The sequence below is a fragment of the Cricetulus griseus genome (genome assembly GCF_003668045.3).
Source record: "Cricetulus griseus strain 17A/GY chromosome 1 unlocalized genomic scaffold, alternate assembly CriGri-PICRH-1.0 chr1_0, whole genome shotgun sequence".
NCBI lineage: Eukaryota > Metazoa > Chordata > Mammalia > Rodentia > Cricetidae > Cricetulus > Cricetulus griseus.
The window spans coordinates 139,652,729-139,675,781 of NW_023276806.1; the positions used below are offsets into that span (position 1 = coordinate 139,652,729).

The window sequence follows — 23,053 nt, forward strand, 5'->3', positions numbered from 1 at the left end:
GGTGAATACCTTTACAATGAAAACTTTAAGTCACTGAAGAAATTAATTAATACACTAAAAGATGGAAAGACACCTCATGCTCATGTATTAGCAGGATTAATAGTTAGAATGGCTGTACTGGCCTGGTGAGATGTAAAGGTGCTTGTCACAGAAACCTGGCAATCAAGTTTGATCTTGAAGCCCTTGTAAAGATGGAAGGAGAGAAATGACTCCACTAAGTTCTCATCTGACCTCTACACATGCACAGTGGCACGTGCATCCCTTGCCAAAAAGTTACAGTCTATAAAAATACAACTTTAAAAAGCAAATGGTGATTTTACCAAAAGTGACCCATAGATTCTAGGATTCCCATTCAAATTCCAATGACATTATTCACAGAACTAGATAATACAATCCTAAAGATCATATGGAAGCAAAAAATCCCACATAGACAAGGTAATTCTAAGCAGAAGGAACAATGCCTGAGGTATCACTACATCTGATTTCAAACTATCACAATCCTATAGTGACAAAGGTAATATAACGCTGGCACAGAACAAGACGTGCAATGCAATGTAATAGACCCGAAGACCCCAAAATGAACACACACTGCGACAACCACCTAATTTTCGAGAAAGTTACCCAAAAGAAGCATAAGAAAAAGACATTTCAACAAATGGTGCAGGGGAAATTGGGTACTCACACATAGAAGAATGAAAATAGATTAATCTCTCTCAACCTGCACAAAAATCAGTTAAAAACAAAGATCAAATACTCTAACGTACAGCCTGAAACCTTGAGACTGGTAGAGAAAATACAGAAGAAAAGCCTCACTTCATGATATAGACATACACAAGGGCTTTCAACAAAGAAATTTAATTGTGCATGGACTGACACTTAGAATTGATAAATAGAATTATATGATATCAAAATCTCCTAAGGAAACAATCACCCAAGTGAAGAGAACCAACAGAATGAAAAAAAATGTCTTTGTAAACTATACAGTGGGAAGTTAATATCTAGAATATAAAGAACTGCAAAAAATATACATAGAAATACATATTCCAATCAATCACTAAACAGACATTTCTCAAAAGAAGCAATACAAATGACCAATATTTGAAAAAGTGTTTAACATACTTAGCCATTACTTTTAATACAAATTAAAAGTAATCTTGAGATTCTATCTCACTGAAGTCCAAATGGCAAGAGGACTTCTGTGAGTTCAAGACCAGCCTGATCTACATAGGTTCCATCCACAATGGCCTAGGAATAAACCTAACCAACATATCATAGAAATACAATATATTTATTATTTATTAGAGCAATGGTGGAAGAAAGAATGGGTAACAGAATTCATGACAGTGACAACAGAAAGGAAGACTATTTGGGGGAGAGAAAGGGGCAGCAAGAGGGAACTGGGGAATAAGGAGAAGGTATCAGGGAGTAATGAATACAGACAAAATATTAATGACATACTTATGAAAATGCCTTGAAGAAATTATTTTATGGCAACAGAAATTGAAAAGGGGAATAAAAATCATGTTTAACAATTTATTTTCCTTCCAAAAATAACTCAAGCTACTAAAAATCAATGGATTACCTATTTTTCTAGAGTTCATACAAACTATGAAATAGGTTTTTTGGAAAAAAAGCCCATTTTACACACTAATATTTTAGTAAAAATTAGTTTATTTTACCAGTTATTTAGTAAAAGGTCAATAGAATAGGACTAAGAGCTTGGCAGTTCTGTTGGAAGAATTATATGATCACTAATAGTGAGGGCTTTGAAAAGAAACAAAACACCAAGGATATACACTGCATGATTGTGCTAATTCAAAGGTAAGCAGAGACAACCATGGTAGGAGGCACATGGAGGGGGGGGGTTTCCCAGACTGGGAGGACATGAGGGACAACTTTCCACATAATGTTCTGGTTGCTTATTACACAGGTGTTAAATGTTTCAGAATTTATTGATCTAGAGGTGTACACTTCACACATGACTTCCTCATGCCAGCTTAGGCTACAGAATGAGATTTGTCTCAACAAAACCAAGCCCTCCCCAACAAGAAACAGGAGAAGGTGCAGTAGGTTTAGAATGCTGCCTGGAACCTGAGTGTGGATCCCTCCCACTCACTTAGAAAGCCAACTGCCTGGAACTCCAACACTGGGAAGGCTTTGGGGGGTGGGGTGACTGGATCTAGTGCCTGCTGACCTCCAGATAGCTGGAAAAACTGAGCCCCAGGTTCAGTGAAAGAACATGTCTCAAGGGAGTAAGTAAAAAGTACACACACACACACACACACACACACACACACACACACAAGAGTGGGAAGGACAGAGAACTTCTTTAGAAAGTGGAAAATTTTCAAGCCAGACAGATCAACTCCAGTTCCATCACTTTTTAGTGTTACTATACACTTGGAAACTAAATCTGCTCCATGGGGCTGCTGCTTAGATCAAGAGTTAGCACATGTAGAGCTTGAAACCCCAGCAGCAATTACATTATCAATGCAGTTGGTATAAAGGAGAGGACAGCTAGGGATAAGAGCGATGAGCTATATTTTACACATAGGACTGGCTTCAGCGGACTATCACTAGAGTCACACTGGAAGTTTGTGGGCACTATAAACCCACGCTATTCCTGGTCTGGTGGCTAAAAGTTCATGCTCCTAACTGACATAGCAGCTCACACCCATAATCTCAGCACTAGGGAGGCTGAGATAGGAGGATCATGATTTGGAGACAGCCTGAACTTTCCAGTGAAACTGTCTTAAGATGAGAAGAAAATTATAGGTTCTTGAAACTAGGTTGTCTAAATTTGAATATAGGGTCTGACACTAGGCATGTGACACTGCCCAATTTCTTTAAGTTAATATTTAATATTTACTTCATATAAGTTTTGCAAAGGGCTTGGAGATAGAGAGAATATTGTGATTTTAGAACTAGTTTATTACTTTGCTGTTTCTGTGATAAAACCGTTTTGGCTTACGGTTGCAGAGGGCTGGAGTCCTAATGGCAGGGGGAAGGCAGCAGGCAGGCATGTCAACTGGAGCAGAATGTCGAGATCTCACATCTTCTTTTATTCTTATTTTTTTGAGACAGGGTCTCACTGTGTAGCTCTGAATGGCCTGGAACCGACAGAGATTCACCGGTCTTTGCCTCCTGGGTGCTGAGATCAAATGCTTGCACCATAATGCCCAGAAAGAATTCACATCTCTACACACAGCAGAGAGCAAAGTGAAAGTGGCAGGAAAAGTTTACTCTCAAAGCCCACCCCAGTGACACACACTTCCTCTATGAAGGCCACACCTCCTGAGCCTCCCCAAACAGCACCAGCAATTGGGGAGTAAATGTTCAAATGTCCAAGACCCTGGGGGCATTTCTGATTCAGATCACCGCAACTAGTCAGTTAAAATGTCTGTATAATATTTACCAATGGACTGACAGGCTGCCAATGAGTTTGCTCTCTGGTGAGATTTTCATCTTAGACAAGTCATTTTTATTATTTATGTCTTGATTTAAAGTCATAACTAGGGGCAGGGATGAAGCTCAGTGATAGCATGCTTGCTTAGCCCCTACACAAAGCCCTGGGTCACATCCCAGCACTACAAATACAAGTGAGTGAATGAATGAATGAATGAATGAATGAATGAATGATCTGGGGCTGCATGTAGCTAAACTGGCAGGGTGCCTGTCCAGCATGCACAATGCTCTATTTTATTCACCAGCACCACATAATTCAAGCAGGGCATGGTAGTACATGCCTGTCATTTCAACACTGGGGAGCGGGTTGGCAGGAAGACTACAAGTGCAAGATTATTCTTGGCTACAGAGAGAATTTATGGGCATCCTAAAACACATGAAACTGTCACAAACAAACAAACAAGCAAACAAATAAAACCATCACCTTGGATAGAGGGATCTTCCTAACCTATCTGAAACAGTAGATCTGTTTCCTGGAGCTGTTGTGACAAGTTAACAAACTGGAGGTGTTTAAACCAAATACTCTCTCACAGGTGTGTAGGCCACAACGCAAAACCAAGGTTAGCAGAGCCAAGGTCCCTCCAAAAGCTCTAGGGAAGAGTTCTCTTGCCTCTTCTGGCTTCAGGTGGTCTGTGGCAATGCTTGCTGATCCCCGGCTTAGGGATCATCAACCTAGTTTAGACCTTCATTTTTACAGCTTCTCCACTGTGGAGCTAGCTATTCCTCTCCATTTTCATAAGGATACCTGTTACCAAATTAGGACTACATAGCCACTATAACCTGGACTTTATTTATTACACCTACAAAGAACTCCTTTCCAATATGATCACATTGCAAGGTTCTAGATGGACATGATTTAGGAATAGGGAGGCAGAGACAGGTGGATCTCTGAGAGTTTGATATCAGTTACAGGAAAGCCAAGGCTGTTACACATAGAAACTCCATCTCAAAAAACAGGGAAAAATACTTTTGCCAGTATGCTTAGAGTATTCCTTAAACATGTAATCTTACAATTTTTCTAATCAGATATTAAGAAAATAAGTTTTCTTGGTAACACATGGATAGTTTTCATTTACTTGATTGTCCCTCCACGAAGGTAGGAAGCAGCAGCATCTGCTTTTTACCTGAAGTTGTAAAAATATATGAGAGAACCAATTCATTAATTTTGGGTGGAAGAAATGTGAATGATAATTTGGCATAAAGTGACAAAGGAGCTCATGGCTCCAGAACTTCTTCCTCCATTTTTAAACCACATTTTTATTATGACCAGTACATGAGCAAAACAAAGCAATTATAATATTTAAAGAGTATCAACCAAGTATTCCAGCTACAAGATAGGCTCTTAAAGTCACATCTTGAGTGTTTTGATTTGTAAGTATTCCTTCAATGATTAAATGGATAATTGGGTATAGAATTGGGGCAAGAAGAAAAAGAGTTATAATTCCCTCTCCCTCCCTGCAACTCTCACATCAAACATTCTTATTTGTTTTATGTATTGTGTTTGGGAAAAAGTAAACCATTGAAAACAAGCAAACAATTTTTTTTTCCTCAAAAATTTCATACAGGTATTCAACAAAACTGGTTCTATCCATCCCCACTTCATTTCCCCCTCTGACTCCATGTGTCTTTTCTGTTTTCTGATAACCTACTAAGCCCAGTTGATACTTACCATATGTACATGGGTGAGGGGCTGTCCACTACAGAATGGCAATCTTCTAGCTAATGAAAATTTAAATTTATACAAACGACTTCATTCACTGTTACAAGTCCCCCAATTTGCCCGAGGGTTTGGATTCCAACTACTTACATGGTATGGTAGTGTTAAAAGAACACAGGCTTCAAATAATGTTGGCTATTGTGTATATAAGGTACTGTAAGTGATTTTTCTTATTATTTCTTAGCAAAGGATGGTATATACTTTATACTACTGTGAGAATTACATATAAAAAATGTAAAAGCATTTCATTCTCAGTAGGTGCCAAATGCCACTTTCTCTCCCTCAAATAACATTAAATTATTTTTAAGTATTTTTATATATAGTATTTTTTCTAATTTTAACAACTTGAACAAATTGACTCTGTTAGTAAGCTGAAGGAGTTTGCTAGTATTTTGCTTTCTATACTTAATAGAAGTTATTTTAAGTTAACAAAGGTCTTTCTACAAACATAATTCAAAGAAATCATAAAATATATTATTTATACCTCAAAGAATACATATTGCCCATTTTGATTTACATGTGACCTTTGAAATTGGCATAGATCTAAACAATGGGCAAAATGCCTGAAACACAGATGGGTATGAACACTCAGGTGCCCCATGACCATGATCGATGCAGATGTTAAAATAGCCAGTTTTTGCTACTGGTCGTCTGTTCCTACTAATAAGTCTATTAAAAACAGAAAACTAATTCTGAAATACATAATTATTCAGTCTTCAACAGGGATTTGAGATGGTCTATGTTTATAGTCTGGGTATCTTGAAAATCAATCAGTATGCACTGGATGCAGAGCATCTCTTTCTACAGTTACAGCTAAGGGGTGTGGATGTAGCTCGGCAACAGAACACTTACTTGCCTAGCATGCACAAGGCCATGAGCGTTATTCCTTTATCCCCAGCACTGAAAAAGAAAAGTTACTGCTGAAAAGTCAGTTTAAGATGTTGGATTACAGTGATGGTTTTGCCTTCTAGTTTCTTCTCTCTAGTTCAAATTCAGCACTTAAAACAAGCAGGGATCTCCAAATAATGTCCTTGTGCCAGGTCCCAAACACACAGGGCTGGTTCTTGCATCCTGGAACAGGATACAAGAGTATCAACAGATACTCAATGACTCCCACTCTTTTTCCTTAGATTTCTAGTTAATCCTAGCACAGAGGACTTTCCTCCCATTGTCTTGAACTGTTGAAGAGCATTCTGTTAATATAGAGATGTTTGCACTACCTATTTATTAACGAAATCCATTAGTCAATTAGATAGCTGGACTAAAAATTCAAACCATTAACTTAGTCTGTGGCTCTCTTCCTCCCCCAAGGTTTTAAGGTTTTTCTGAGCTTCAAAATGTAAACCCTACCATTGACTTCTCAGGAATGCACTGTGAGTGTTGTTTCTCTAGGTTCAGCACCAGCTTCTCCTTTGCCTTATAACAGAGGCTATCTGGATCTTGTAACTGTGTTCAGCTTCCTGAACTGTTACAAGTTGTTTTTGAAGAAGAAAGGGCTATTAATCTGTTACAATAGATTGGATTGGAAAGTTTCTAGTCAAATTCCATTTTCCACATTACAAAAATATGTTAACAATACACACTTGGTTAAGCACATCACAATTTAACTGCTGAACCTATTAGTTCTAAAGTCATAAGCTTGTATGAAAAATGTAAATTGTAGTATTGCTTTTTTAGTTATCTAATGATTACTAAGGTTAATAAAGCAATTCTTTGCTATAACACTAGAGTTCCTTCATTAAAACACAATTTTTGTTAATGAGGCCAAAAGAAAGCTCAATCGAAACCATAACAAGTTCAAGCTGATGCCAGACTTACAGAAAATAAACCCTTAGACCAGCTATTAAAATCTCATTCCTTAAATAGAACTGAAATGACTTTTTCTCCTCAGGAGTTCTGAACTTGTATTTGTTGTTTATTAACAATTGGGACCTAATAGATGACAACTTTTGCATTTGTAGCATACTAATACAATTTTAAGAATACAGGCTAGTAATTTTTGAATTATAAACCATATGACCTCAGTAAGAACTGGTAGAGCAGTTTATACTGGTAGAGTATAAAGACACCTGTTTTCTCCATCAGGAGGGCATACAAAATACACCTCAAACACAAAAATACTTATAAGAGACAAAATGAGCAGCTTTGGAAGTTAAGGTCACAAACCTCTAGGATTATTGTAGCCTTACTCCTCTTAGACAGTGGGTCCATTTTATGAACACACAAGCTGTGGAGTAGCATAGGTCTCTTTCTGTGCCTCCTTGCACTGCATTATCAGTTCAATCTGGCGATCTTTTTAAACCAGTGATGATTTACTAAGAAGATCATGTACAGAACCAGTGAGTTTTCATGGAGAGTATACTGAGGGAGTGAAAAGCAACATGGCAGCAGACTACTCAGGGAAACTGGACATTAGTAGGAACGGTTCAACATCTCCCCTTCTACAGCTGTAAGCCCATGTTCATATGAAGCTTTAGCTTTGCCCAAACTCATGATTTGGTTATGGCCATAACCAGGAGAGACAGAATGAACTGTTCACTGCTCAGTTCAGCTTGACTCTGGTGAATTCTTCTCTGGCTTTATACAATATTTTGCAAACAGAATCCCCTGGCTTTAGTAACATGTGCAGTGCTCTATTTCTCTAAGATGACCGTGTCGCCCCCCCCCAACATTTGGGATTTGTAGTATTATTGCATTACTGCAGGGTAATCATCAGGGATGCGGGTCTGAGTGGGAAAATCATCCAAGATTAACTCACAAGTTTATGAGTTTTAAGGACACTATGGCTGTAGCTGAATCTTACATGTTTCGTGTCCTTTATGGTTTGGGTAGAACCAGGGAAAGTTATGGCATTCAAAATTTAAATCTATCAAATAGTTGTGCTGTCACGGCTGATTTTAATGTACTATAGTAATATTTTAATGTTTCTATTGTTCACCTTACATTGTGTAGATTATAGAGGGAAAATAAGAGGAAGTCTATAAGCTTTTCTTTTGAATCATTAACTTAGCAGGTGTAAAAGCAAAACAACTTGGCCTTGAACCTCATTCCTACCTGATCAACTTTGTATCTAAAAACTGGTGGCTGCCACTTAGGGTTCCAAGTAATAGAACCCTAACCACCACAGGCAAGGAAAGAATAGTATAAAGACACCTGTTTTCTCCATCAGGAGGGCATACAAAATACACCTCAAACACAAAAATACTTCAGTTTGAGTAGATCATACCTTTGTGCGGTATACTGTGTACACACACACAGTAAATGTAAGAAAACCCCACTATATCCTTATTTACAAAATTTACCTATTATTCTATATGGATTTAAAACTTAGAATATCATTAGAAATGGAAAGAAATATAGCTATAATTTCTATGTATATAGTTGTGATTTTTATGTGCTGTTATTTAAAAGTCATTCTTTTCAATGATTAGTATTTGGGGGACTGGAGAGATGGCTCAGTGGTTAAGAACACTGGCTGCTCTTGAACAGTTCCTGGCATTCGAACGATGACTCACAACCATCACTCCAGTTCCAGCTTTCTTCTGGTCCCCATGGTACCCAAGAAAGACAGTGCACATACAGATATCCAGATATTTATATTGACCACATATAAATAAAAATTAACATTAAAAATTATAGAAAATGTTAATAAAAAAGTTTTACTTAACTCCCCAGAGCAACAAATGTGATATGTATATTAGTAAGGGTTGCCTGCATACAAATTTTGATAAAATTAACAATATTTGGAAGACATGAAATGAAGCCAAAAACAAGGAATAACTCTAAATTTGTCAAACTTATAAAAATTCATTTGAATCAATAAATCATGCTTGTTAGCCTTGCAATTTATAACAGGAAATAATGTGCTGCTTTCCCCCGACTAATCTCAATTTATTATTTAATGTAACTTTAAGAATAGCATTAACTGCCCAGCATGGTGTCTCATGACTCTAACTGAGCTCATAGGGAGCTGAGGCAGAAGACTAGTTTTTTGAGGCAGCCGTCCACATGGTGAGTTCCAAGCTAGCCTGTGCAAGAGTAGAGATCTTGACTCAAGCCACAATAATGATAACAATGAGCACCACTTAAAAACTATTTTTATGTGTTTCTGTGTGCCTGTAGTTTATGTTCACCTCCTGCATGCAGGAACCTGGAGGGGCCACAAGAGAGCATTAGATCCCTTGAAACAGGTGTTCCAGCACTTCTGAGCTGCTACGTGAGTGCTGAGAACAGATCTCATGTCCTCTATATTAAGTAGTAAGCTCACTTAACCATTGAGGAATCTCTCCAACTCCTATTACTTTATTTTTTAATAAGCGTATATTATATTTGCTGTGTGACTTAAACATTCAAGTATAGCAAACATTGCTCAACGTTAAATCCAGTGCCTTTTAAGATATAGTTATTTATGGTCTCGTGGTAAAAATAATCACTTTAAATTATATATACATCCCTTTTGACCTCTGTGGGCTCTTGTACACACAAGGTGGATATACATGTACACTAAGGCATGCATACACACATACAAATAAACATTTTAAAAATACAGCCCCCTACCCCCCCCCACCCACGCCCATTTCCTTATGGGAAGCACTGTCTAATTCCCTTACTGTTCAGGTGAATGCTCTTAGTAGTTATAATCTTTTTTGTCTATGTGCTGGCTAGTTTTTATGTCAACCTGCCATAAGCTAGAAGTGGGAATCTCAATAGAGAAAATACCTCCATCACACCGGACTGCAGACAAGTCTGTAGGGCATTTTCTTGGTTGATTGTTGATGTGTGTGGGGTGGTAAGCCCACTGTGGATGACACCAGCCCTGGCCATGTGGTCCTGGATTGTGTAAGAAAGCAGGTTGAGCATGCCATGAGGAACAAGCCAGTAAAAAGCATTTTGTGGTCTCCCCTTCAGTTCCTGCCTCCAGGTTCCTGCCCTAACATCCCTTCATGATGGACTACAATTGTAAGCTGAAATAAAGCCTTTCTAACCAAGTAGCTTTTGGTTGTGGTATTTATCACAGCAAAAGAAACCCAACTAGGACAGTTTTGTGGTCTGCTTTTGCCCCTATAAAACAAGTTATAGCATAATACAGTACATATTTTCCCTTTGGACTGTAAAATCCTCATGGCCAAGGATTTGTGTATTTTATTCAGTGTTATATGGCAACAGCCTAGAATAAAGCCTGTGATATAGGAATCTGTTGAATGAATGAGACTACAAATAACCAAACAACTTCTATGGAGATATTAACACACACTATAATGTGTTATTTTTGTAAAATCGAAATTAGCTGTGTTAATATTCTTTAAGGGATACCAAATTACTTGCCTGACATCTAAGCTTTATATATATGAGCATGCTCTTGATTCTCTTAGATCTTTAGCTCAAATGTTACCTCCTCAGAATTATTACTGTTGTAAAATCTACAAAAGCCCCTCCTCGACACTCCCTAGCTCATTTCTCATTTCTTCTTTTTGCTGAATATTATGTTAAGTATTTGTTGATTGTTTATATTCTCCACAAATAAGACTCATATTCACCTTCCATATAGCCGTATTTTCCTTTGCTTGTATAAGTGCCTGGCACATAGTACAAATTTGTGAGCATGAATGCACTGGGAATTTGTATGCACTCATGTTGTTCATCATACAAAAGAATGGTCCAATTGTCTATATCCAGATCTGAAGTTGGAAAGCAATCACTTGCTTTATTCATTAACCAATAAAACAAACAAAATAGTTCTTTATGCTCCACTTCATGGTAATGTAAGGTTGATCTGACTTCATATGTGCTAGATATTATCCCACCAAGTCAAATTGAATACTTAGATTAAACCTTAAATTTAGTAATTCTTAAATTTTGTTTGTTGTGTCAGCACCTTCATGTCAGAGGAGGACCTGGAGAAAGTTGATTCTCTCTGTCCACATGTGTTCGGGGCTCGTGTTCAGGTTATTAGGCAAAGTACCTTTGCCAGCTGATCTATCTCCCTGGCCCTTACATTATTATACTTCGAAACAGGTTTTGGGCCAATAAGTTGGCTCAGCTGGTAAAAGCACTTCCGGCCACTGCCAAGCCTGATGACCTGCGTTTTATTCCCAGGATCCACATGTTGCAAGGAGAGAACCAATTCCTAAATGCATACCAAGGCACACACCCTTCCACATACACAATAAATCAATACAATGCAACAAAATACAAGTCTTGTATTTACTCATTGCTCCTTTCTGAATGAAAATGTATTACTTTTATTTAACCAAAGTAAATGATATAAATCCTGTTAAACTCTTCAGCTAATGCTAAAACTACAAAGATAGTAGAGGACATTTTCAAACTTCACAACTTTGTGTATGTGAACTAAAAAATTAAGCTTTGAAAGCATATTCCAAATGAAATATGCAATTTCAGTATACATATTTTAAGTGTCTGTTTACTAAGAATGTTTTGACCTGTTGAGAATGTAAATAAGAAAACTTTCCTTCCACTTTCCATAATACCAGGATATTATTATATCAAGAATCAATCAAATTGAATATTCCCTTTTTCCTCTATGGTTCTTTTAGGGATTTTTATATAGATCCTAAGATTTTCAGTAAATTAATTTCTCAGACACAAAGTCTGTCTTGTTAACTTTGAAGCTTCACTTACAGCTCAATTGGAAGCTCTCCTGACCCTCTACTTCCACCTACTCAGTACAAGGACTGGGAAGCCGTGTGGGAGAAACCTGGCTGTCAGATACCCAACTCTCTAAGTCCAGTGTCCTTGGTTTGTGACAGAAGGGAGAGAAAACAGACAAACATTTACCCTTAATTAGGTGAGGATATTCTCTTGAGTGTCAAAAGCTCTGTCTCTGAGGATGCCTCTTTGATGGAGGAAGCATGGGCTCTGATTAAGTAGTCTCCTCCTATTGCTGGGATGATACACGTTGCTGAAAAGCAACCTGGGGAGGAAGTCGTATTTGACTTACATTTCCAGATCTTACTCAGTCCACCACTGAGGAAGTCAGGGCAGGGTCTGAAGCAAAAACTATGACAGAATGCTGCTTGCAGATGCATGCTTGGTTTTCTCATGCAGCCCAGGAGCACCTGTCTAGGGATGGTGTTGCCTACAGTGGGCTGGGTCCTCCTTGAAAACTGATAAGACAATCCTCCACAGATATGCACACAGGCCTGTTGTGTTTAGGCAATATTTCAATCAGAGCTTTCCTCTCAGAAGGTTCCAGATGATGTCAAGTTGACAAAGTTAAGTAGGACAACTATCTTCCTAATGGTGGGCCTCTGGAAGAAATTTACTGCTTGCATACTTTTTGTTGCAACCACCTTCATACTAACAAAATAACTCGGCTTACACCATGGCATAGTATGACAATCTCTATCATTGTCATACTAAATGACAGATGGAGAGAGCACTTTCTTGTTGTACTGGCCTCTCTGAAATTACTTTTCTTCTTCTCAGTTCCAGTTGTTCAACAAGTCCCTTCCCAAGCCAATATCTAACAGAGAAATGTGTCTATGCTTTTCCTTCTTTTAGGAATCCTGATTTTCCATTTCCTTTCAAACACCCTCTCCCATGTCAATTGCATATTGGGAGAGACTGGCCACCAAGCAGCAACACTTCTTTCTCCTCTCTATGGTCTGTCACTTTTGACTAGAGGTGGGATAGAAGCACTTTGGTGATGAGCTGTTAGCACCGGTTAACTTTACTTAATATTTCAATTTAGAATGTTAACATGTTTGATACACTTTATACTTGACATAATGGCACAATCACAACTCTTAAGAAAATTTGGAAACTTCCTCTCAGTATTAAAGCATCAATTATTCAGCTGGAACCATACTATGGGACTAATTCTGGTTGACTGTCTTTCTTGAGGTTTTAGAAAAACACACCCCCTCAAGAATTAGAGAAATACCTTATCTAATCCTGTTCAAAATGTCTTGTTATACATTTCATACCCCATACTATTAATTAATCATAGAAGATCCTTAATCTCCATGTACAGAAACCCAGAATTAAGCCTTTCAAGTATGTCTTCATCAAATACAGATAGCTTACAGTTTTGATTAACCGAAATTTTCAATAAAAAGCTAATACACTGAGGAACCCACTTATATATTAAGAATATTAAACAGCTTTGCAAGGAGAGTAAACCAGTAGCTTACGAACTAATGTACTGAGGGACTGAGGAACTCAGTTTGAGTTCTTTCTTTCCCTTTTCTAGCGTAAGCTGTTTTTACAAGGAACCACATAGTCCCAAGTTCTTCAGGTTAGAGTGAACTAACCAATGCATACTATTTGTCCACTGTACCACTCTATACCACACTGTAGCTAAGAAGACCCTTTTGTTCTTCAAGTTTTTGCTTTTAGTAGGAAGCAAGGAGATTTCATCATGTAGCTGTTCATTAGATCCTCAGATTTGGTAGTCCTATGTCTTACAATCTCTACTATGGTTATCAGTCACCAGGAGCAACTGCCAAGCTTGTGACTGATGACCCAGCTGTCTGGGCTTTCCATTCAACTCTTCCATAGGCTCTCTTTTGGTAGGTGCAATTGGACATGGTTTGAGTATCCCCTGCAAGGGTTCATGTGCTGGAAAATTCATTCTCCATATGGTGATGCTGGGAGTCAGTAGGACCGTTAGGAAGTGGAGCATACTGGAAGGCTATGAGGTCACAGGAACGCTGCCCTCTATACTGCTCTCTACACTACCATGATGCTATCTGTAATGCTCTTGGACATTCATAACTGTGAGCTGAATAAACTTCATTTAAACATTACTCAGATTCAAGGCCTTTTTGTCATAGCAACAGAAAATAGACCAACTAGCACATGGATGCTTACAAAGAACCATTTCCCAGCTGTAGGCTGCTTTATTAAAAAGAAAAGGTTTGAAGATGTTTCTTAAGGACCATCTTTGCCAATCAACAGTGGTAGCTACACCAAAATTTGTAACACTGAAGTTAATAGAAACTACTCCTTTAATAGTATAGTGTTTAGTGAAATACAAATTCTGTTCTGTGAAATATAGTGGTTAATTCTATTCTAGGCAGTGCTTTTAAAACACCTTAATTGTGGCTACATGTTTTACTTCATATGAGATGAGCTATCCTACTGAAGATATAGTTATTTGAGTATACTGCAAATACTCTGTAACTGCAGTGTCTTTCAAAATTGATAGGCATGTTTTGGGCTGGGAAATGAGCTTATTGAGTAAGAGTGCTTGCCGTGCAAACTTGAGGAACTGAATTCAGATCCCCTACTGCCTTCCTACATAAAAAGCCCGGTGTGGCCAGACATGAAAACCTGTACTCCCGGTGCTGTGGGTTGTGTGGGGCAGAGAAAAAGAACATGGCTGGGGCTCACTAACAGACAGCCTAGTTGAAAGATGGTGAGCTCCAGGTCCAGTGAGACCCTGCCTTAAGAGAACAAGGCAGAGGGTGGCAGAACAGGACATTTGACATCCTTGTCTGGCTTCTGCACACACACAGGCACATGAGCCCAAAGATGAAAGTGCACACACACACCATTCACCAGAAAAGTACACCGTCCCCTCCATAATGATAGGTCTTTTAAAACCCTGTTAGTAACTGTGGATGAGATGCCATCTCATAATCTGAAGATTGGCTTAACACATATATTAAGACATTACAGTAGCAAAATCATATGATTACTAGCTGACACTGTCATTCAAGAATACACTTCACTTTCCTACTTGATTTTTATGTACCAACAGAAAATATAATGCTAGCACATTTACATTTCTGATGTTTTTCATTTAATGACTATTTTTAGGGGTGTTACTTCACTGCTTTGACCTTTCCTGATGTCTCATTAGTTACTGATGTTTCTCTATTTAAAGTTAAGATTATATGTAGTCTTTTACATTTTGCCATTTTTACATATTGCCATTTTAACTATTATTTGCTGACTATTAGGTCATTTCCCAATCTATATATGCCATGGAACAACATTTTTGTAACTCAAAATCAGTCATATTCTTATGTACCATTTCCACACAGCAAAATGGAAGCTAAGGAGGTTAGGCAATTTGTCCAGGAGTTATCGGCGAGCACATTTCAACTCAGGTTTTTAATCCTCCCGAATCTCTGGTGATACAATAACGTATTCTTTAACAGCTTGAATTTTCCACGAAACTTTAATTTCTTATCTTTACTTAAAAGCCATTAAAAGGCCAATTATGGATCACAAGGAAAACAACTAGGTAAGTTAATTTCTCTTGATTTGGATGCTCATAGTTCTTTGTTTTGGGTTGGACAGAGCAGTGATGGTGAGTGACCAGTAATGGGTAAGTATTGTCACTCCTTGTGTCTGGATCAAAGGCTTAAAAAATAGTAAAACTGGGAAAACCAAGCAATCACAGTAAACTTTGCTGACTTAGCCCCCTTTGTTTTTTGAGATGGGTCTCTCAACACAGTCCTGACTGTCCTGGAGATCTTTATGGAGATCAGGCAGTCCTGATCATAGAGCCACATGCCTCTGCCATCTGCATGCTGAGTTTAAAGGTGTGCACTACCATGTCCAGCTGCTGTCATTTTAATGACTAGGGTTCAGAAAATCATAAAAAAATACTATGAACTTAAAACAACTTTGCTTCCACTTTGCCCAATTCTGACTTAACTAAACATAAAATCAGCATGCACAGGAAGGGGCTTCATGATGGCATTTCATGCCTCTTCATTGTTTTCTTTTCTGTGCAGCTTTTCATTTCCTGTCATTCAATTTCTCAATTCTTGCCATTTTTTCCCCGTGACATTGCAATCCTTTTCAGAAAAAACCTCGCCTCTACTTTCGTGTGTTTCCTCCAGGGATTAAGGTTTTTGATCCATTTTGAATGTGATTTTTATATTGGGTGAGACAAAGGAATCTTTAACACAAGAACACCCAGTTTTCAGCATTTTTTGAAGGAGCCATATCTTCTCCAATGTGTACTCTTGGTATCTGTTGAAAATCAGGTGACAGTTTCATTAATATCAGAACCTCAGAAAAACATATTTATATCTGTATAGCTTATAAATGACACAATGTCATTTATACCTCTATATGCAGCAGATGTAATGGGTACATGTATGTTGTTTGGTGTGGGTCTCTGACCATGGCACAGAGCAATTAATTCCTTACAATTTCCTGGGAGATAAGGCAATGTTTTGTCCTAAGGAGGCACCTCTCAACAGCTTCAGAACAAATGCTGCTGCTTCCAGGGAGATGGGCTACAGGTTGTATTGGTTAATCATCAATAATGTTATCAATCGTTCCTATTTTGAAGCTTCCATAAAACCCCAGAAGGATTGGGTTTAGATAGCTGAACACACTTTAGGTGTGCCCCTAGAGGGTGGCATACCTGAACAGAATATAAACCTCCAGGTCTTATCCTGCATCTCACCCTATGTATCCCTTCCATCTGGCTATTCATCAACATCCATTTTAGTATCTCCTTTAATAAATTTGTGAGTACAGGTAAAGTGTTTCCCTGAAGTCTGTGATCAATTAGAGTAAATTAATTGAGCCTGAGGAAGGGGTTATGGAACCCTGACTTACACTGCATCAGTCAACTAGCATCTGAAGGGAAGAGCAGTCTGTGGAACAAGAGTCCTGACCCATGGGATGTAATTATCTTCAGGTAAGTTATGTCAAAGCTGAACGACGGTTCATCAAAATGGAATGTCCTCACCACCCTTTTGGTGCTAACTAAACCATGGGATAGTGGTGTTTTATTTAAAACATTTTTATCAACTCTTTTGCCTGGCGTTTACAGCACTCCAAACTTTCACTGGCTCACTCTGATTCTGGTCACTGGTTCATGGTCATCTCTGCCCTCCTGTGTGTTACGGGCTGAACTGTTACCCCCCCCCCCCATCATTATAATCTCCCTTACCTCAGAATATAACTGCATTGAAAATCAGTTTGTAAAGATATAATTAAGGTCAAATGAGGTCTCATGGTGAACATAATCCCAAGCACCTGGTGTCTTGTAAGAGTTAGTCCCGGGAAAGCAGAGGGAAAACCATGTTTAGACACCAGAAGCATACAACTATTTACCAGCCAAGAGGGCAGGTCCTCAACAGAAACCAACACTGTCAACATCATTTTTAATGGCTGTATGGTTGATGCTTATTATATTGAACAATGCAATACTCTATCGATTGTACTGTTATACACATCCTTATTTCCTTACGATGCACTTTTAGAAGAGGAACGGAGCAAGTGTGTAAGAAATGTGTAAGCTGCCCTGCTTCTCTGAACTGTCCTCAGTACTACCATGGGAATGTTAACAGCTACAAACTAAGGTGCTGCATACTGTGCCACTGAGTTGGGCTTACTCTTACCCTGTTGTAGTGACCACTCTGAACTCATGATACTTTTGTGTATTTGAAATGAAGAAACTAAGTTCAGTAACACAGAAAAATCAAGCAGACAGTAGTTAGAATTTCCGCTTTAAACGCACTATGTTTTCACACCATTCATTTTGCTCCCCTTCCTTTCAGTAATAGAGGTTTCCTGGAGATGGGGGTTGGGAGTGGGGTCATCTATCTTCATTACCAAGGTCTGGAAATTCCAGATATCTCATTAGCTTAGTGCTATTTTTTCCTAGTTTGGATTTTAAAAATTTGTAATTACTCCTGTAGAAGACAGTATTAGAGAATAAACATAGGGGGAGCTATCATAGGGAGGGTTGCCAGGGACAATGTAACCCAGGCTGACATTTTCTTCCAGTCTAGGTTACCCTCAAACTGTGGTAATCCTTCTGGCTCAATGTCTATCTCCAAATAATGGTTTTGATAATAAAAGATACAAAGGTAACCAATTTTTCCCCACACCAAAAAATTGAAAGGAATGTAGTACAGATACTATATTCTGACCCACAAAGTCCTAAGGGATCTTAGTTTCTACTACTTTAAAGTTTTGCCAATTCTTAAAATGAAGGAACATATGTATGTCCTAAGCTTGCAAGGAGTGTTCCAGGCTATCAGTACTTCAGAGCACAAAACAGAGATAGGAGCAAAGGGATGATGGGTGTACTTGCTTTTAATCAAAGGGTTGTTCTGGAGGAGCACAAGATAAGGATAACAGATACAGGAGTATAACTAACTGGTTAGTGATGCTATCGTGTGGCTACAAAGTAAACTAGAAACACAGTCTTTATGCCACGTAGCCATGTGTCCACATTTATTACTCCAAAAAAGAGGAATTTGGGGGAGCAATGAACAGTCTGTGCTATAGACTGGAAAGAGTGTGGGATATGACAGAAAGCAGAGGCAAAATAGGTGAAAACAAAATGCACACAAGAGGAGCTAGAATACGACAGCTTGAAAGGCCTTTCAGGTTTTATCCCATATACATAGGGAAGCTACAGGAAGTTTTAAAAACCTGAGAAACACAATTGAACAAAGAAATTAAAATAATGGTTCTGTCTGGTATACAAGGAAGGCTGACAGAGGGCAGCAGAGTGGGTGTTAACTGCACATTAGAAAGAGACCATGGTAGCTCACAAGGGTGGGAGTGAGTTGATGAGAAGTAGGAAGTCATAATATATTTGTAAAGAGTTCATGGTACATACTGGTAAGGTGACACAGAGTGAGAAGGAATCACAGAGGATTTCTAATTTCCTGCCTAAATAGGTAAACAGTGTTACTATTTATGTGGAACTTAGGAACACTAGGTGATGAACAAGCTGGCGGATGAGAGGGGAGTCACCCATTCTTTTTCAGTTACATTTGAGAGACATTTTTTTTTATTCCTTGTCATGGCGAACATGCCAGCATCATATCCACTGCTTTTTTAAAGGAAGGCCTTTCCCTTCTACACATATACACAAACTTATTCTTTCCTTAATAAAGCATTTTCCCCTAAATCCAAGTGAAAAATTTTTCTGTGAGGTGCACAAAAAATTTTAACATATATTTAAAAAACACACAAACATACTCATCAGTATGACCTATTTTTCAAGTAAAAGTAACAAAATTATTAACCCCCTTCACTACCAAAATTTAAAAAAACAGCAAATGGGTAAATATGATCATTAACAGCAATTGCTATTTCGCTTTTTTGTTGTTTTTGAGATAGGTCTTATGAGTATGTTGTCTAGGCTAGCTTCAAATTCAGGCTGACTCTCCTGTCTCAGTTTCCACAGTAATAGGATCACAGACAAGTGTCATCATGTCTGGTTTTGAAGATGAAGTGGTTTTATTTTGACAAGGTCTCAAGGAACTAGTTATGTAGACCAGATTGGCCTGGAACTCAATAGATCAGCCTTTCTCTGCTTCTCAAGTGTTAGACACAAAGACCTGTAAAAACTATCCCCAGTGAAGAAGTTTTTGATGCAACAGGATGATTTAAAATTTTTATTGAGTGCTTACATCATGATGATCCATCAATATAAGCCCTTAACAAATGCTATGCCATTCAATACCTATTAAATTGATCTTACCAACTTATGAGATTCCCCACTCAGTAGAGAAGATAAAAACTTGGGCATCAGTCCTAAGCAAATGGTGTTCTTAGGAGTAATAGTACCACTGAATTTTCTTCTAGTATCCCTACTCCATGCACTTATTAATAACATGTTATCTTGCCCAGTGAAAAGCCAAACATAATAAAATTCTCAGACTTTCTACACTGTGGAAGGGCTTCCAATGCTGACAAAACTGTGTTATTAAACTTAATATAGGTAAGAAGAGTAATGAATTAGAACATTTAATGTCACCCAATGTGACAATGCACACACACACACACACACACACACACACACACACTCACTCTCGAGCACGCCTCCAAATAATTAGTAGTCAGATCAGAGTGCTCTATATTGCATGCATTCATACACATACACTCCCTATGCCTGTAGCCGGTCCTTTAACACACTACCTTATGGCAGTAGATGTTAACTTGAGAGGAAGAGAAAGCAGAAAGGCAGGAAGGAACTGTTGGGGGAAGAGCCATATAGTTTGTCTCCATCCTTCTTGAATTTTCCTGAAGTAAAAAACAAAACACAAAACGGTGAAATGGAGTATTTAATGAAATGAACAACCCGGCAAGATTAACCCCCCTTTTCCTGGCTACACCAGTATCTGTTGGCATTTAAACAAATTTACTTATCTGCAGATATGTTAAAATACCTTACTTTTAAAACCATGGCGAAGTTACATTTTATTTTATACTAGGCTTTTATTTCTCCCTGTTTCTTGCCTCTAGCTTTCTAGGATAAACTGAAGCTGTAGCGATTGATTGGGGACAGGAAGAAGTAAATTTTATAAAACAAACAGCATTTTATTTACTTCAAATTAACAGTAATCCACATTCATAAAGTCTGTCACTCAAATAGGAATAACAACACAGTATGAAACCAAGAACTTCAAATCACAGAGGCGTTTAGCAAGTTTCAGTAATTATAAAAAAAAAAAACCATGAAGTTTATGGATGTTTACAGGAATAGAGTACTACATTGCAAAGAAAATGAATTTCAGTTTCAGGGACAGAACTATTTTGGAGAGCAAAAACCTTTCTTCCCTGAAGTTTTCACCACAGCCGTAGTATTTTTCAAACGGTCTGGCGGATGGGCCAGCTGATCACTAAGGTTTACAAAGGGCGCGCCGGGCGGGGACTAAATAAAGTACCATAAACATTGTTCGGTTAGATGAAGTGCTCCTGGTAGTGCTTTAAGAACACGCTACCCTTACTTCCTCTCACCAGGTTTGGACCAAAAAGAGAAAGAAAGAAAAAAAAAAAGGACAACAAGAAAAAAAAAAAAAACCACCAAAATACCCCCAAGCAGCATAAAAAAGGCGGGGGTGGGGGTGGGGGTGAGTAGACGTCCAGGTTTCGGCGGAGGGGAACTCACTCCTCAGGAGGTGACGGCGCCGTGCGGAGGGCGCACCGCAGGCTGCGGGGCGGCGGCAGGAGCGGAGCACCGCAGTCACGGCGCAGGCAAGTAGTAACGGCCCAGCCCGGGGACAGACCGCAGGAGGTGCTCGGGGGCGGGGTGTCCGACAAAAACACAAACACAAACACGCTGCGCGTCCCCAGGTGGGCGGACCCACGCTGCCTCACCACTCCCCGCCCCTGCACCCGAGGCCGCGCTCGGACCCCAGGCCGCAGCTCCCGGCCGGCCGGCGTGGCGACGGCCTGGCTTCAGGAGACAGGCGAGGCCGCGGAGGCCCCCGCTCTCCGTAACCGCCACCAGGCAGCGCCGCGCCTCGGCGGGAGCCGGCGGGACGCACGGCGGAACCCCGGGAAGGCTCCCGGGGAGCGCCGCGCTTCTCACCGTCCACCGAAGCGCTCCGTCCGTCCGGCGAGCCTTGCTCGCCACCTTCTGCCGCCGCCTAGAGCGAAGTCGCAGCGACGGGGGTCACGGCGGGGGTCAGAGGGTAAAGGTCTTGCTCCCAGCAGCCTCCGCGGTGGATACGTCGCCATCTTGGATCCGCGGGACAAGAAAATTCATGCGGTGAGTTTTTGGCAAATTTTCGGAAGTCTGGCAGCGGGGCGCGCGGCGGGGGAGGCGGATTGGGGGCCCCCGCAAGGCGGGGGAATGCCTCGGGGCTAGTCCGGTCGCGCCCGGGGTCCGCGGGTAGCGTCCCGGCCCGCCGCTTCCCGTTGCTTTTGTCTCGGCTCCAATCGAGAGAGGGAGAGCGGAGCGGCGGGCGGGCGGGCGGGCGGGCGGCGGGGAGGGGGGTGCGGCGCTGGAGGAGGGAGGGGGTGTGTGGCGGGGTGGACAGGACGTAAAGCGTCGCCGTGCTCGGGCCGCCGCCGTCGCCGCCGCAGCCGCAGCTCCGGAGCCTAGGCCCGGTCCCGGCTGCCCGCGCCGGGGCTTTGCCCGCACTCGGGCTCCCCGGGCTCCCGCCGGCGCGGAGCAGTCCCGGCCGCCGTGCCGCTTCCTAGGGCGGACGAGCAGGCGGCAGCGGCAGCGGCAGCATCCGAGGAGCCCCGGCCGCTCTCGACGGCTCTGCCACGTTCCCAGCAGCTGCCGGTCCCTGACTCCTCACGTTCTCGCAATACACGCGCAGCATCCGCCGCTTGTGTGTTTTTGTTTGTGAAAGAAAGATGGGGACCTGGGGCTGGCTAACGGGCCTCAGGAGCCTCCAGGCCCTGGGATACCGAAGGCCCTTGCAAGGTGGAGGGAGGAGGAGAGCAACTACGATGCTGCTGCTGCTGCTGCTGCTGCCGCCGCTGGTGCTGCTGCTGCCGCCGCTGCTGCCGCCGCCCTAGTACCCGGAGAGGGAAGCTTCCCCCGGTGGTCTAGAGACGGGAGTGTTCTGATGGTCCTGGGGCGGCGGAGGAACCCGAGACACTTCTGTCTGTGAAGTCGCAAGCCCTGGTTTTCTACTTCCGCCGGGGCCTCTCCTCTCTCCACCTTCTGCTGTCTTAGGTCTTAACTTCAAAGTTGCATAGAAGAAATAAGTCGGCTTAAAAGAAACCCGGTAGTTCTTAATTGAGGTACTGTTTGCCCAGGAGAAAGTTTACAACTCCTGTTATCTGTAGGCCCTGAGGAAAAAGCTAATTGTAATTTTTTGTTTTTGTAAGATTATTTCGGAGGTTTTGTTCTTTTGCATTTACTTTAGGCCCTATTAGTACGTTATTACCTCCAAAAAAACTTCCGTAACGGGTACCACTTTCTTGGAAATTCTAGGCGACATCTCCACTTTTCAACATCTGGAAAACCAAGTGTTAAGGGTGTTTTGCTTCATTTTCATAAAATTCTTGGTCAAAGAATTCTCTTTAATCATCTGGACAGTTCCTAATAAAATACAGCAATATGATCCTTAGGTTCTTGGCAAATGGCAGAAAGTATGGTACAGAGTTAACCAGTCTTTTCACAAGGGAGGGCATATTTAATGTTCAAAATTGAATACATTTTCTGTTATT

General features: G+C 40.4%; 2 protein-coding genes across 5 annotated transcripts in view; one reads left to right on the forward strand and one right to left on the reverse strand.

Moving 5' to 3' along the window:
* Nucleotides 1-1,269: 1,269 nt before the first annotated feature.
* On the reverse strand, nucleotides 1,270-21,604 carry LOC103163686. Its single transcript, XM_035451359.1, has 4 exons — nucleotides 21,456-21,604; nucleotides 21,033-21,320; nucleotides 20,060-20,164; nucleotides 1,270-3,198 (listed from the first exon to the last, which is right to left on the reverse strand). The coding sequence occupies exons 1-4, from the start codon at nucleotides 21,602-21,604 to the stop codon at nucleotides 2,925-2,927; spliced, it is 816 nt and encodes a 271-aa protein (XP_035307250.1). The 3' UTR covers nucleotides 1,270-2,924.
* The window catches only part of LOC100755143 (CCR4-NOT transcription complex subunit 2), a 92,230-nt gene continuing 90,680 nt past the window's right edge, over nucleotides 21,504-23,053 (forward strand). For 2 of the 4 annotated variants that reach the window (XM_027392365.2, XM_027392369.2), the window contains exon 1: nucleotides 21,504-21,635. Coding sequence is in view for 2 of the 4 variants with exons in the window: in XM_027392364.2 (XP_027248165.1) it covers nucleotides 21,631-21,635 (5 nt within the window). In the remaining 2 variants the exon portion in view is untranslated. The remainder of the gene's footprint in view (nucleotides 21,636-23,053) is intronic. The other 2 variants (XM_027392364.2, XM_027392368.2) reach the window with 2 other exon arrangements.